The sequence below is a fragment of the Aquarana catesbeiana genome, linkage group LG02, assembly GCF_042186555.1.
Source record: "Aquarana catesbeiana isolate 2022-GZ linkage group LG02, ASM4218655v1, whole genome shotgun sequence".
NCBI lineage: Eukaryota > Metazoa > Chordata > Amphibia > Anura > Ranidae > Aquarana > Aquarana catesbeiana.
In genome coordinates, this window is record NC_133325.1 from 694,440,717 (window position 1) to 694,456,177 (window position 15,461).

The window sequence follows — 15,461 nt, forward strand, 5'->3', positions numbered from 1 at the left end:
CCCAGTGTGAAAGGGCCTTACAAGTGACAAATTAGTAAATCCTCAATATAAAAGCTGAGATCATTACAATAATTAGAAACCAATAATGTATTTGTGAATTAAAAATCAATGGTGTATTACACTGTTGACTACACCATTGACTTTTTAATTTCATAAACACAATATTGATTTCTAATTTATGTAATGATCATAACTTTTATGTTGAGGATGTATTACTTGTTCACTTGTATTGAATAGCTATAGAAGCTAGCGCTGATATTTATATATGGTAGAGCATGCTGTGAATGGCTTGCTCAGCACTTCATCTTTTTTTTTTCTATCAGTATCATTGCTGAGATTACAAGCAAGCACAGTAGCAGAGTTATGTTGACTCCTGGTAAGAGAAGCTTTCACTTATGGTTCTTTCACACTGGGGGACTCCGCCAGCGCATCCGCCTGCTCATCGGGGGGGGGGGGGGATCACTCCGCTGATCCCTGCTAAACAGGCAGATGGCAGGTCTGTGTCTGTGTTACTTATGCAGAGTGGACACAGACACAGCCTGCTTTCCTCTATGTCTATGGGAAGTCGAATGTATACAGACATCCTGTCCATTTACACCTGACTGCAATACCATCTGATCCACTAGACCAGGGGTCTCCAAACTATGGCCCTCCAGTTGTTCAGGAACTACAATTCCCATCATGCCTAATCTTGTCTGTGAATGTTATGCTTCGTACACACGATCGGATTGTTGGCCAACAAAAACCGTGGAATTTTGTCTAAAGGGTGTTGGCTCAAACTTGTCTTGCATACACACGGTCACACAAAGGTTGGGCAACAATTACAAACATAGTGATGTACTAGACATACTACGTGTTTTTTCAGCTCTTTAACACCACCCTTTGGGTTCCTTCTGCTAATTTCGTGTTAGAAGAAGTTTGGTGTTGATTTTTTTTCAGTTTTTCACTTTTCATTTTGTGCTTTTCAGTTCGTTTCTGAATGGTCGTTCATCAACCAGACATGTTGTGGAATCGGAGGAGATAACGTGTTATTTATTATTGACCTTGGAGTTATTGCTTTGACATTATTTTTTTGGTTGAATATTGATTTGATTTGGTATATTTTCTATATTTTTGGATGCATAGAATGCACTTTTTGGTTAAATTCTTTTGGCAGATAGCATGTCTAATTTTATTTGTTTTCTTTTTTTTAATGCACAATAAAAAAAAAATGTGTAGAATAATACTTGGCTATGTGTTTTACTTCAAAGGACAGTTTGGGAGTAGGCAGTTACATTTAAAAAAATACAATGTAAAATTGACAAGGGACACCAACATAGTTGTATCTTTGATCTTAAAAACTACAGGATAATGGTGTTATGGTAACTTGCCCAAATAAAAAAAAAAAAAGTATAATAATATTATTCCTGATATCACTAGAAAAAAAAAGCCTTTGAAAATGTGTTTGCAATAACTCCATCAGTATCACCAGCAAAGCAGCTTCATTATCATCCCATTAAAGAAGAAGAGAAATGTGCACTGCATTTGGAGATTTCATCATTTGCCACGTCACGAATGTGAATTCTCCATTACAAACGCTAGTTTACAAGACCAACCGCGCTTGGAAAATCCGACAACACACATTTGTCCGCGGAAAATTTGAGAACCTGCTAGCCAACATTTGTTGGCAGAAAGTCCGACAACAATTGTCCGATGGCGCATACACATGGTCGGATTTACCGACAACAGCCTGTCATCGAACATTTCCCGCCGGAAAGTCCGATCGTGTGTACATGGCTTTAGAGTTTTACAATGCCTCATGGGACGTGTAGTTCTGCAACAGCTGGAGGGTCATAGTTTGGAGATCCCTGCACTAGACAAATAGGGAACGGATCCCCCATGCATCTTTTTTTGGCAGATAAGATTGGATAGGATGTCAGCAGGTGTAAATAGACATATCATTTATCCATATCCATTTATATTCACCGCACATAGAAGGTAATGGCTGGTCCGATCAGGTTCACCTGTCAGTTTTTTAGGCAGACCCGATCAGTCCGCCCATGTAAAAGGGGCCTTACTCCTCTGACCACTGACACCAATGCATAGTTTAAAGCTGTGGCTCTATGGACCACTGGACACGTCTTTTTCTGTAAATCCACAGTGGTCAATGATTCCCAAATTCTGCTCCAAATGCATATTTATCAAAAAGTTTAATCCACATGACAAGGCCAAACGTAACTGCTTTTTGGATGACATTTTTACAGATGAATGTTAGATTTGTCAGATTTTGTTTCACTAAATGCCACCATACTGAAAGAGCATCCGATCCTGTACAAAGACATGAGAGTGGGAACCACTTAGAACACAATTCTCAGTTACAAGCACAAAATTGCCCTCAATGACTTCCAACAGACATCCACATAGCTGGGAATTTGTGATGTAAGACAGCATCTCTATAGTAAGTCTACCTACAACAGATTGAAGTTAAAATTGCAACCCAACTCCAGGCCATTTTTTTTCTGTTTTTTTTTTTTTTTTTTTTTTTTTTTTCAGATAAAGGTAAGATTAGAACCTCTATCAGGTTTTCTCTTCTAACCAGCACACCAGGATTAGGTCCCAAAGTTTTACTGAAATCTATTAGTGTATAGGCGGCTTTAACATGAAGCCAATCTGCTTTACATTTTATAAGCACATAAAATTTTCAGGCATGGAGCTTTACAGCGTCATCTGATGCTGACGTTCAGAGGCTTATTTATACTTTAAGGAACATTCAACTAATACAGCAAGACATCTGGTTTATGTGCTCTGTATTAAAGGCAAACAATAAAATGAGCCATTCCATGCAGCACTTTGCATTTCTTATGAACTCACTATGGCCCACAGTAATGATGGCCATAGACAGTGAGATTTAATTTCAGATTTTGTCAGGTCAACAAAAACTACCGTTACCCGCCACCTATAGTATAATGTGAGGGTCTTTCAACAGATTGTTTAGGTAGGCCTCTGCATAGCTGGTACTAAATTTTTTTGTTCTGATAGATCAAATGTAAAAGCAAAACCTGTTCATATGCGGCAACTTAGCATTTATCAGACTAATGTAATATCTGGGGCTGTTTTTTTCTGTATGAAAAGAACATGTGTACAGTAAGGACTAGCAAATTCGTAAACTTATAATAAATTAATTAATTAATTTAAAAAAAAAAAAAAAAAAAAAGGAATTACCAGAAGGACACATCAGAGTAAAGAATTGCAAACCAAAATAAAAAAAAAAGGTAATTAAATATACTTTGCAAAATAAATAATACTCAGCCTGTCACAACAGCTACATATATTATACCGCACTGTATTCTGGTAAGAGACATGAACTTCCCGTTCTGCTGGTGAAACAAAATGGAGTTGGGCTGAGCACTGATCTGGCATTTACAAGAAGGCTTATATTTTGAATAAAATGCTTCCTCTGATTGGCTGAGGGGAAGAGGAACGCAAATTATGTCGTGATCTCCTCAGCAAATCAGAAGAAGCCTTAGGGCCAGCTCATACCACGAGCAGACCAGTGTGTTTTTTTCTGCATTAAAAACGCATGGAAAGTAGGTTTTTAATGGCATAGTTTACACCAGTGCTTGCAGTTCCAGTGCATTCCAGTTCCAGAAAAGAAAGTAGAACATGCTGCTTTTTTCCTGCACTGGACTGTACTGGAACGCTGTAAAACGTATCAAAAAGGCACTGGAACACACATGTCGTTATTTAAGGTTATGAAAAAAAAGGGGAGGGGAATGCACTGGACTGCATCAAAAATGCACCAAAAGCACACTGGAACGCATCAAAACCGTGCCAAAAACCTGCATACAAAAAAGCATCCGAACTGCGTTTCTATGGTGTGAACTGGCCCTTATACTCATTCCAGAAATACATACAGTAGCTTCCTGTGAATGGCTGACCAGCACTCAGCCCAACTCAATTTTGGGAGATGAAGATGTCAATACACAGCGACACTGCTGATGCTACATACAATATATACAGTGCACACAACCACTGTGTGTGTTAGTGAAAAAAATGGTTTGTTTGGACCAGCTTTAAAGTTCTCTAAAACCTGGAGTCAAGCTAAGTTTCCATATGGGCGGTGTTCACTTTTGCAAAGCCCTGAACTCATTTTGTGCAAGCTCTGGTGCTTTATTTGTGATCCTGTCTTTAGTACTTAGTAAGTCACTGTGATGAAGAGTTAGAACCTCTCTAAGGTTTTTTACTGCTTTTTGTGTTTCCATCAGTGTTGACAGCGATGCTTCTGGTGGAAGCCACTGTCAATTAACAAAGCAGGGTTGTGTGGTGGCCAAACTGACTACAGATGATACAGGCATGTTGTGCATGTGCACAGCATCCTGTATGTCTATGCAAGAAAGAGATATGCAAACTGATCACGCCAGCATAGATCTGCTTACATGCTTGGTGTGGTCAGGAGCGAGGGGCTATAATTACCTACAACAATATAGTTAAACAAACACATGTGACATGAAGCTTAAGCAGAAAAAAACTAACACAGCAGCCTCCTCTCCAAGCGCTTCATTTTGTAAATGAAAAGTAAAATGCAGTGGCAGTGTGAAATATTTATTGTAGAGTCCTGTAGAGAGTGGTATTGATTCTCCATTATAAATGGGCACCTATATAGCATGTGAAGGACATGGAAGAAGATCAGAAGGTGGTTTAGTCATAAATAAGCAAGTTACACTTACCATGATTGTAGTATCATCTGAAGCACTGGCAATGACATTATCATTGTGGGGACACCAATCAATGTCTAGTACCGGAGCTGTGTGGCCACTGACTGTAGGGTGATTCTTATCCACACGTCCAGTCTGAAACAAACAAAAAGAATGATGTGTAGACACATCTAGCGAAAATAATATAATAGATAAATAGATACAAGATTACTGAAACTGCTTTTGATACACAGAGCACAACAGCAAAGCACTGCTTCCAGAGTAATCACTGGGTCTGAGCTGTCAGTTTGACAGCCTTCTGGCTCTGCTTTTTATTCATAAAATCAGTGCCTTCTCCCTTTAGTTTTTTTATTTTTTGTAACCATTTGCATGTAAAACTTTGTACATTTGCATTTATTCAATTTTGTAAGGCCGCACCACTGGCCATGGGTGCTGTGGCCAAATGGGGTTTGATCTCCTCTTGGTATCCAAAGTTCAAACATAAACAGCCTCACTTCCGCCAAATCCTTTTTTTCCTTCACGTACCTTTACATAGTCATGGGTCACGTAACAAGCATAAATTGCTTGTGTTTGAATTTCCATTGAAATTTTGTTTTTGTGCCAGATACATAGTCCCAATGTGTTTATAAAAAAGCAAAATTACAGAAGAAAATGTGCCCTTTTGAGGAGTTATAAGCTACTTTAGTTTATAGATGCAAGAACAAATTTTCGTAACAATGTGAATGACTGCAATTGTTTTAACATGTATGACTAGTTTATACAGTGCTAAACATGTCGCAATACCTCCCCTATCCTATTTGTATGTCCTTGGACCAAAATGATAAAACTATCAAGCTAGCCAATGCTGGCCTGGCCACTGTACAAAATCCGCTTGTCTAAGGTTGGGTTGCATCGCTGATGATTATTGTGTCTTATATATCCCTACATCTGAGATTGGATGGTCGTACAGGTAGAAGTTCTCTTCGGTTAATCTATCACGTCTCTGTACTTGTTTTTGACTGAAACCTGTAATTTGCACCTTATTGTACAGCCACGTGTAATATGTTGATGCTTTGGCTTTGGGACATAGTTGCTGGCAGGTGCTGTTGTGGTTGCTGTATTTATATGCGTGTTAAAGCCGGTAACAGTGGGGGTAAAAAAGTGTAGCAGTGCGTCAGCAAGGTCACTTACCATTGTAAGGGTATACAGTATAAGGGAGTGTAGCACCCTCTACCCTAGGTAGGTGCTAGAGTGAGATTTTTGAGAGAGCAGGTAAATTTAGGCAGGCCTGTTTGTTTTGATCTGTGGGCTGGGAGTGGCCTAGAGTAGGCTGGTGACTCACAGACAGCATCATATTTCGGTTACCTCCCTTCTGCTTCTAGAGGCTTCTAGAAGGAAGGAGGGGAAGAAGGGTGGAGTTGTCTGGGGTGTTCCGAGGAGCCCTGACCAATCCCCAACCTGGATTGGCAGGGGGCAGGCCTCCCTAAATACCCAGGGTCAGCCCAGCTGTGGAGGAGTTGTTCAGGTGGAAGAACTGGAGATGGAGTGTTAGGCTGTCGGGGCCTTGGAGGGAGCCCTGCAGTCTGGGGGAGTGACCTTGGGCCATGGATTAGGAGCTGTGAAGGAACCCCACACAACCCAAGGGTGTCCTGAACAGGAGCAGGAGAGGACAGGGGGGAATAATGCCGGGCAGGTCTCAAGGAGGGATCCACCAGGTGTTGGTAAATGGCAGGCACAGTCAGGAGAGCTGGGAGAGGCATGCCAGATCGGACTGGGAGGCAGTCTGAGATAGATGTAGAGCCAGTGGGAGAGACTGAGGTTACTAGCAGTGAAGTTGGGCTTCTGCAGCCAGGAGGGCTGCCAGGGTCTGCAAACAGCTGACTGGGATCAGTATTCCACCAAAGAGGGCGGCTAGCTCTAGAACTTTCTTTGCTACACCTTAGAGGCCTGTGGTCCCTGCCTTTAATAGGGCATCTTGCTAAGGCCTGGCTGAAGCCAGAGTCAGGCCTAACCATGTGCTAGCTGTGCCTGAAGAACTGTGCTGGAGGGAAAAGGAGAGATAGTCTGCAGCAAGTGTTGTGCAGGAAGAGTGTATCTGAATTGTCCCAAGCCATGCAAGGACATTTTTCTGGGCATCCCATAAATTCCTCTACCCCATCCAAGTTTAATTCCTCAATAAAAATACAAAAAACAAAGCTGATGGAGTTGTTCATTGTCTGGTGAGCGACTGGAAGTGAATGCCAGGCTGGGCAGGGTGACAGGTGGAACTATTACATTCTGCAGCCCCTACTGCGGTACCGCTACAGGAGTGTTCCCCAGGGAGTGACGCAATTTTTTGGTTTGCAGGAAAGTAGGGAAGGCCATACATCCTGCAGTGTGATTGCTATTGGAGGAAGGAGTCCATCCGTGATGGGACCCAGAGTTGGCGGAATGGTAGCCAAATGCATGGGAAGTGTTTGCTCCAAAAGGTGCACACTATTGTCACAGCCAATACCATTGGCACAGTTGATCCCATTACCACAGTCCATGCTAATGTTGTAGACCAGTATTCTACTTCAGTGGGAGCTAACATTATAGCTGAGAGAGTTATTAATGGATGTTAATTCCGTCTGTATTTCAATATAACAGTTTACTGAGAAGTCACTTGTAGTGACTGAGGATTGGGTAGAAGACATCTTTGATAACATTCATGTACCAAATTTCATGAAATTTACTCCAGTAAACAAGGTCACTAATTCTGCAAAGTCTGGTCTGGTCACTTAATGAAGATGAGTTTAATTGTACCTTCTCTGTGTATGCAAAAAGAGCAACAAAGTATAAATGCGTAAAAGTGATTAACAAATTAACGTGTAACATCAGTATATAGAAGTAATAGGGAATAGTAGTGGCTTGCGTGGGAAGGTTCCAGTTTGAAGGGTAGTGTCGGGGGGGTGATTGCCCGGGTATGCCCTTCTCAGTGGCGGGTCCATATCTTAGGGCGGCTGCAGTAAGGAGCTTTCCTAAGGACAGGCTCTGGACCATGGAAGAAGCAAGGCTTTGCAAGTGAAAAGCATCCTCTTCCATGCCTATGGGTTGGAGCAAGACAAGTGTACTGTGCTGGAGAACTGGTGGAGGATAGCTAGCATTCTGCACTGTTAACCTCAATTGACTCTGTATTCTAGTGTCAGGACAGGTAGGGACAGACTCTGTCACTGGCTGGAAAGAAGACGCTTTCCTCCTGGTGTAAGGCCTAATGAAGTGGTGGGGTCAATCGCCATATGAGGGTGTCAACTCATAGGATTATTATTACATTTATTGTAGTGGGGTGGTGGCACATAGAGCTAGTTCCCTTATGCCACTGGCGTCTGATGTATAGTTCCCTCCTACATACTATACGCTCTGGACTGTATCATCAAGTTCTCTGGCCCTCTGCATGCGCTGTACATTTTATACTGGTTATACTTTGCTGTGCTCCAGCATTTCTAATTTCATTTCCTTTCTCTTATAAAATCTCAAGATAAGGGATTTCTGTAATCATCATGATCTCTTCCAAACAAGCACACGTTTGATAACCATATACAATGTGCAGAACGTATGAAACATGCACATATCAGAATCAGTCAAAAAACTTTAATTCAAAAGCAAGCATTTTGATTTGTATACCTTGCAAAATGCAATATGCAAGTGACTGTCTAAATTCCAAAGGATTTTGTCCAGTTTCCCATTAAGCAAAGATGAGTTGGTGCTATACCCAAAGGGGCATCACTGACAGTAGATGTGCTTCTGAAGTAAAAATAGAGGTTACCAAGTGACTGTTGCCATTTTAAGTGTGATAAATAAATTTTTCAGGTGTCATAAATGTACAACATATGCAGTCTGGCAACAAAACACACCAAAAAAACACCCAAGCCAGTTTAAGAAAGTTAAAACAAAGGATAGCCAAAGATAGGCAATGCTGGGAAAAGCTACTGTTTAATGTGCAGCTCCCTCCTGAAGAATTAAAATAGCACTTTTGCAATTAAAACCTTCCTGCCTCTTCTTAGTTGCAAAAGGAAATTATTGGCCCTTTCATGCAGAGAATTTTCAGTAAGTTGAAAAACCGCTGTGAACAAAAACAAGGGCTTCTAATGTACAGAAAATGTAGCCAGGCGCTGGACTACAGTAACATGGAGTAGGAGACATTTGCCTCTTTACAATCAGTTTACTTTCACTTCCTGCTGTTATGCTGAATGTTGTGTTGCACTATCCCCTTCAGTCAGCAGAAGAAAAACTATAGCCAGAAAATCTTATGGGTTCCTAAGGATCATGGGATGTGAAGTCCAGGACGTAAGCTATATCGTGGAGCTTATGGACCGTTTGCACTATAAATTCCAAGACACACTGGGGCAAGGGGCCCGTGAGGAGTAGTGGAGCTGCTTTTCTGAGTCTGCTCAGCTAGGCTATGTCTCCAAGGCAACTGATGAGAGCACATCTGCTCCATACTGACCAGATCGCTAAGAGGCCAGACCAGCGGAGATTCCCGAGGCAGTATAGCACAGACCGCAGCAATCGCATCTGCACCATTGCCACAGGGATACCAGAGCATCCTTTCACCCTCTACTTTCCCCTGCTGAATCTCTGGAGGCATTCTGTGGAGAGATTGAGGGGACCCCCTTCTTCAGTGAAAGTTCACAGCCGCACCACAGGGACTGGTGAGAGGGCTCATTGCCCTTTATTCACACTTCCAGTAGGGACTGAGTCACTGGAGGCAGGACATGTATTCCGCACCTATACTGCTTCTATAAAGGCACCTATAGCACCCTTTACTTCGCATATACAGCATCTACACTCCATGCTCGTTATCAAGACTGTTGCAAAGTGCACCAATTCTATTTAAAGGGTCCCACCTATAGCAGAAGAATACAGTAAAGGACTACCCCCTATAAAGCCATTCTACAAGCCTTCATCTATTTCTCACATAAAGGGTACCTCCATCCAGTTATCCTTGGCGTAGCATAGTCACCTTAATGTACCTTGACAGTATAGTCTCCTGAACGCAATTCATTTTCAACCAAATTGCTGCCCATTGTTGCAATCACAGTGATCTTGCTACTGTTTATGCTGATCCTGGTGCATAGTGTTATCATATGTCTATTGCTGACTACTAATCATACTGTATCGTACCTGTATTACTACTATTGCCAATACACTTTTATGCCTTTATCGTTACTAATCATACTATGTGACAATAAATGATTTGCCTTCCTTAACCTGCTTGGCATCTGATTTCTGATACAGTATCATTGCTGTGTACCTGGTTGTACCTATAGTGATTTCTGTGATATTACAAGCTTTATGCACTTGGCCTGGTGTGCTGGAGGGGCTCAGATCTTTGAGGAGGTTGGCAAAGAACAGAAGATCCATCCTATCTGTCAGGGAAGACAGGCTTTCCATGTAAGCACCCAGCATGCACGCATGCGTACTACCACTTTAAGACACACACCTGTCGCTAATACTGAAGTCAGGCGGGCTATTTAAACAGGGCTCCTACAGAGGTTCATTGCTGTTTGGTCTGCAGCTCCTGTGTTGTATCCTGTTTCCTGTGTGACCTCTGATTCTGATCCAGCTTGTTGTTACCTGTGATTGCCTGCTGCCTGTTCTGATCCCGGCTTCCCATAGACTCTGATCCTGCCTGCTGATTCTGTCTGCTGATCTTCCGGTACTACTTGGCTTGTGACCTGACCTCTCTTCTGCCTACCGTCTATGCCTGATCTGCCTGATTATTACCGACCCGGTCTGTCTGACCCTGCATCTCGCTCATCCAGCCTGCTACAGCTCCCAGCCCTGCAAGCCTGCATCTGGTGCTGCTCTGTGGTTCATCCCAGCCTGCCACCAGTCAAGCATCGTGTCAGCTCATCTACTATCTGCCTGCTGATCACTGCTACTACATGGACTATTGAACTGTTTACAGGCACTCATACCCCACCGTGCTCCTGTGGCTGCTGTATCACTACCAGTGGTCCGCGAGCCGGAGTTGTACGAGAGGCCTTCCTCTACACGTCAGGCTCACATCCCAGGTACATAACAGTACCAAACAGCCATGTCTGAGCCTGCAAGAGGACCCTCTCCAGTAAATGAAATATGTCAGCACCTTACTGCTCTTACACAGGCGGTTAAGTCGCTGCAGGAAGGATACGTGCGTCTCGAAGAGCGGGTACAGTCCCTGTCCAATCCAGCAACCATAGCTCCTGCATCTGATCCTGCCTCTTCCATCACCCAAGCTGGGGCTTTAGCCAGCCATACAGTAATGATGTTACCCCCTGAGCCTCGTGTACCTACTCCTGAGAGGTTTTCCGGTGATCGGAGTAAATTTAGAGCCTTTCGCAATGCCTGTCAGCTCTACTTTGCTCTCCAGCCACAGACTTTTTCCCTGGAAACCACCAAGCTGAGATTCATTATTTGCCTCCTCCAAGGGGAACCACAGTCTTGGGCCCACCGGCTGTTAAAAGAGAACAACGCACAACTAAACACCATGCAAATGTTCTTTGACGCCATGGCGCTGATTTATGATGACCCACAACGTACCACCACTGCTGAAGCCGCTCTTCATACACTCCAGCAAGGCCATAGAGCGGCAGAGGACTATGTCACTGACTTTAGACGCTGGAGTGCAGACACTAGCTGGAATGACGCAGCCCTGCGTCATCAATTTCGTCTGGGTCTCTCGGAAAGCCTGAAAGATGAGCTCGCTCGGGTCGGGGTGCCAAGCTCTCTGGAAGCCCTAATCACTCTGTCCATTCAGATTGACCGCCGCCTACGAGAACGCAGGTCTGAAAGAACCACACAGCACTTCCGTCCAGCCTGGATGTTACCTAAGATCCCTGCTTCTCCTAACCCGGCTCCTGGAAATTCCACTTTCCCCACTCCAGAGGTGCCTAAACCCATGCAATTGGGCCTGATTCGCTCTTCTTTGACTCCAGAAGAACGCCAGCGCCGACGAGTAAATAACCTCTGCCTGTACTGTGGAGAAGCCGGTCACTTCGTACATACCTGTCCTGCCAAGCTGCGTAAGTGTCTTTCCCTTTCTTCACTCAAGCAGTCACCCATGCCTGCCTTGTCTGCCAGCTCAGCTCATATCGCTCTGCCTGTTTCCTTCCAACTACCGGGAAGAACCGTATCAGTGACCGCTATTATTGATTCTGGAGCGTGTAGCTGTTTCATCGACCAGTCCTTCGCAGCTCAGCAACACATTCCTCTACAAACCAGAGGACAGGGACTCACTGTATTCCTGGCCGATGGGTCTCGTATTAAGTCTGGACTGGTAACCAAGGAGACCCCACCGATGCTGACCATCTCCTCCACCAACCACCGAGAGCTGCTGCGTTTAGACGCAATTTCTTCGCCCTTATTTCCCATCATCCTGGGCCTACCCTGGCTACAGGCCCACAATCCACAGATAGACTGGAGATCCGGAAGTGTCAAGTTCCAGGCAGCATATTGCCAGAGACACTGTTTGGAAACTTCACCACCATCACCTGCTACCCTGCTGTGTATGGACGCAGACCCTGAATTATGTCAAGTAGTTCCGAATTCTTACCACGAATACCTGGACGTTTTCAGTAAACGAGGAGCAGACACCCTTCCTACACACAGACCTTATGACTGCCCCATCGAGCTCCTTCCTGGGGCAGAGATTCCATTCGGGTGCATCTTCCCTTTATCTGAGCAGGAATCAGGAGTTCTGAAGGACTATATTGATGAGAATCTGGAGAAAGGATTCATCCGTCCCTCTACTTCACCGGCCGGTGCCGGTATATTTTTCGTAGAAAAAAAGGATCATTCCCTGAGACCATGTGTGGACTATCGTGACCTAAATAAAATAACAGTGAAAAATCGCTACCCCCTTCCTCTAGTCCCTGAACTGTTCCAAAGACTCAAATCAGCAAGCATTTTTACTAAGCTGGATTTAAGAGGGGCCTATAACCTGGTTCGCATACGAGAAGGAGATGAATGGAAAACTGCCTTCCGTACCCGATTTGGGCACTTTGAATATCTAGTTATGCCCTTTGGCCTTTGTAATGCCCCTGCCACCTTCCAGTACTTTATTAACGACATTTTCAAAGACTTTCTGGATATTTTTGTGGTTGTCTACCTTGATGACATCTTGATATTCTCTGTATCATTAGAGGTGCACCGAGGGCATGTTAAAAGCGTATTGTGCCGGCTCGGCAAATATGGACTTTATGCCAAAGCCAAGAAATGCGACTTTGAGCAACGGAGCATCCAGTTCTTAGGTCTGATCATTTCGACCGAAGGGATCAAGATGGACCCACAGAAAGTCTCAGCGATACTAGATTGGCCAGCCCCCACAGACAAGAAGGGAATACAACGATTCGTGGGCTTTGCCAATTTTTATCGCAAGTTTATCAAGAACTTTTCTGCTATCATTCACCCTATTACACAGCTGACCAAACAAGCTATCCGTTTCTGTTGGACTTCTGAGGCTCAAGCTGCTTTTGAAATCTTGAAGAGACGGTTTACCATTGCTCCTGTCTTAAGTCACCCAGACTCTACCTTGCCCTATATTGTGGAGGTGGATGCTTCAGAAAGTGCAGTTGGGGCCATTCTATCACAACGTCAAGGCCTCAAAGAAGTGACCCATCCAGTGGCATTCTTTTCACGCAAACTCACGTCAGCTGAAAGAAACTACGATGTAGGGGATCGGGAACTTTTGGCGATCAAAGCCGCGTTGGAGGAATGGAGGTACTTGTTGGAGGGAGCGGCCCATCCAATTCTGATCTACACGGATCATAAGAATCTTGAATATCTGTGATCCGCTAAACGCCTCAAACCACGCCAAGCTCGCTGGGCACTCTTTTTCTCAAGATTCTCATTCCATATTACGTACAGGCCCGGATCAAAGAACACTAAGCCTGATGCGTTGTCGCGCATGTTCGAAGATCCAAGAGACATCCTAATACCAGACACCATTTTACCAGCTGGAAATTTCCTACTATTACACACTGACCTTATGTCTCAGTTACAGCAAGCTTCTGCAGAAACACCCAGTCCTCCAGGGGTCACACTACAAGCAAAGAATGGGCTATTATGGAGGGGTAAGCAGATTTTTGTACCTAAAAAGGTTCGAGCAATGATCTTGGGGGTTTGTCATGATCACCCTTTGGCAGGCCATTTTGGGGTTTATAAGACTGTCGAACTTGTACAAAGCTCATTTTGGTGGCCAGGTTTGGAGGAAGACTGCAGAGCCTATGTAAATGCATGCACCACCTGCACCCGGAGTAAAAGTTCCCGTAACAAAGCTTGGGGATTACTCAGACCTTTGCCTATACCCGACAGACAGTGGAAGATGATTGCTATGGATTTTATAGTTGAACTTCCACCTTCTGAAGAATGTACTGCTATCTTTGTGGTAGTGGATCGCTTAACAAAGATGGCTCATTTCATTCCTCTAAAGAGTACACCATCGGCTGCAGAAACCGCTCGGGTGTTTATAAAAGAAATTGTCAGACTCCATGGAGTCCCCGCAAATATTGTGTCTGATCGCGGTGTCCAGTTAACATCCAGATTTTAGAAGGCCTTGTGCGAGACCCTACAGATTGAACTCTCATCCTCTTCTGCTTCCCACCCACAAACTAATGGGCAGACGGAGAGGACTAATCAAACCCTAGAACAATACATCCGTTGTTTTACTTCTTTTGTCCAGGATGATTGGGTATCATTATTACCACTGGCGGAATTTGCCTATAATAATGCCACCCATTCTGCCACCAAGCAATCTCCGTTCTTTGCCAATTATGGATTCCATCCCACCTTCTTAACTAATCTTGTCACAGAATCTTCCGTTCCAGCCGTCCAGGATACTGTGGACTTTTTCTCTCGCAATAATATGTTGTTACAGGAAACCATCGCGAAAGCGCAGGAGGACAGCAAGAAATCATTTGACAAGAAAAGAAGGGGGGAACTGATCTTGCAACCAGGAGATCAAGTATGGCTTTCAACAACAAATTTGAAGATGCTATGTCCTTCAAGGAAGCTGGCACCAAGGTTCGTAGGACCATTTCCGGTAAGGAGAAAAATTAATGATGTTTCTTTTGAATTAACCTTACCTGAGTCTTTTAAAATCCACCCAGTGTTTCATGTATCCTTGCTAAAGCCTGTTGTGCCAGATCCATTTCCGGATCATAGACCAGGTCCTCCTGCACCTATTATTATTGATGGGGATGAGGAATTTGAGGTTGAGGCTGTTTTAGACTGCAGGAAAAGAAGGGGGCAGACACAATATTTAATCAAGTGGAAGGGTTATGGTCCAGAGGAAAATTCCTGGGAACCCGCACGAAATGTACATGCTACAGACTTGATCCGTGCCTTCTTCCGCAGGAACCCGCAAAAGAGGAACCGGTTGGGCACCCGGAGGTTGCCCGTAGGGAGGGGGCAATGTCAGGGAAGACAGGCTTTCCATGTAAGCACCCAGCGTGCACGCATGCGTACTACCACTTTAAGACACACACCTGTCACTAATACTGAAGTCAGGCGGGCTATTTAAACAGGGCTCCTACAGAGGTTCATTGCTGTTTGGTCTGCAGCTCCTGTGTTGTATCCTGTTTCCTGTGTGACCTCTGATTCTGATCCAGCTTGTTGTTACCTGTGATTGCCTGCTGCCTGTTCTGATCCCGGCTTCCCATAGACTCTGATCCTGCCTGCTGATTCTGTCTGCTGATCTTCCGGTACTACTTGGCTTGTGACCTGACTTCTCTTCTGCCTACCGTCTATGCCTGATCTGCCTGATTATTACCGACCCGGCCTGTCTGA

The 15,461-nt window shown here is 44.1% G+C and overlaps 1 protein-coding gene across 2 annotated transcripts in view; it reads right to left on the bottom strand.

The window, feature by feature from the left end:
• Positions 1-15,461, bottom strand: part of CORO6 (coronin 6) — a 150,155-nt gene that overhangs the window by 67,981 nt on the left and 66,713 nt on the right. For both annotated transcript variants that reach the window (XM_073616844.1, XM_073616843.1), the window contains exon 3: positions 4,707-4,829. In XM_073616844.1, coding sequence (XP_073472945.1) covers positions 4,707-4,829 — 123 coding nt within the window. The remainder of the gene's footprint in view (positions 1-4,706; positions 4,830-15,461) is intronic.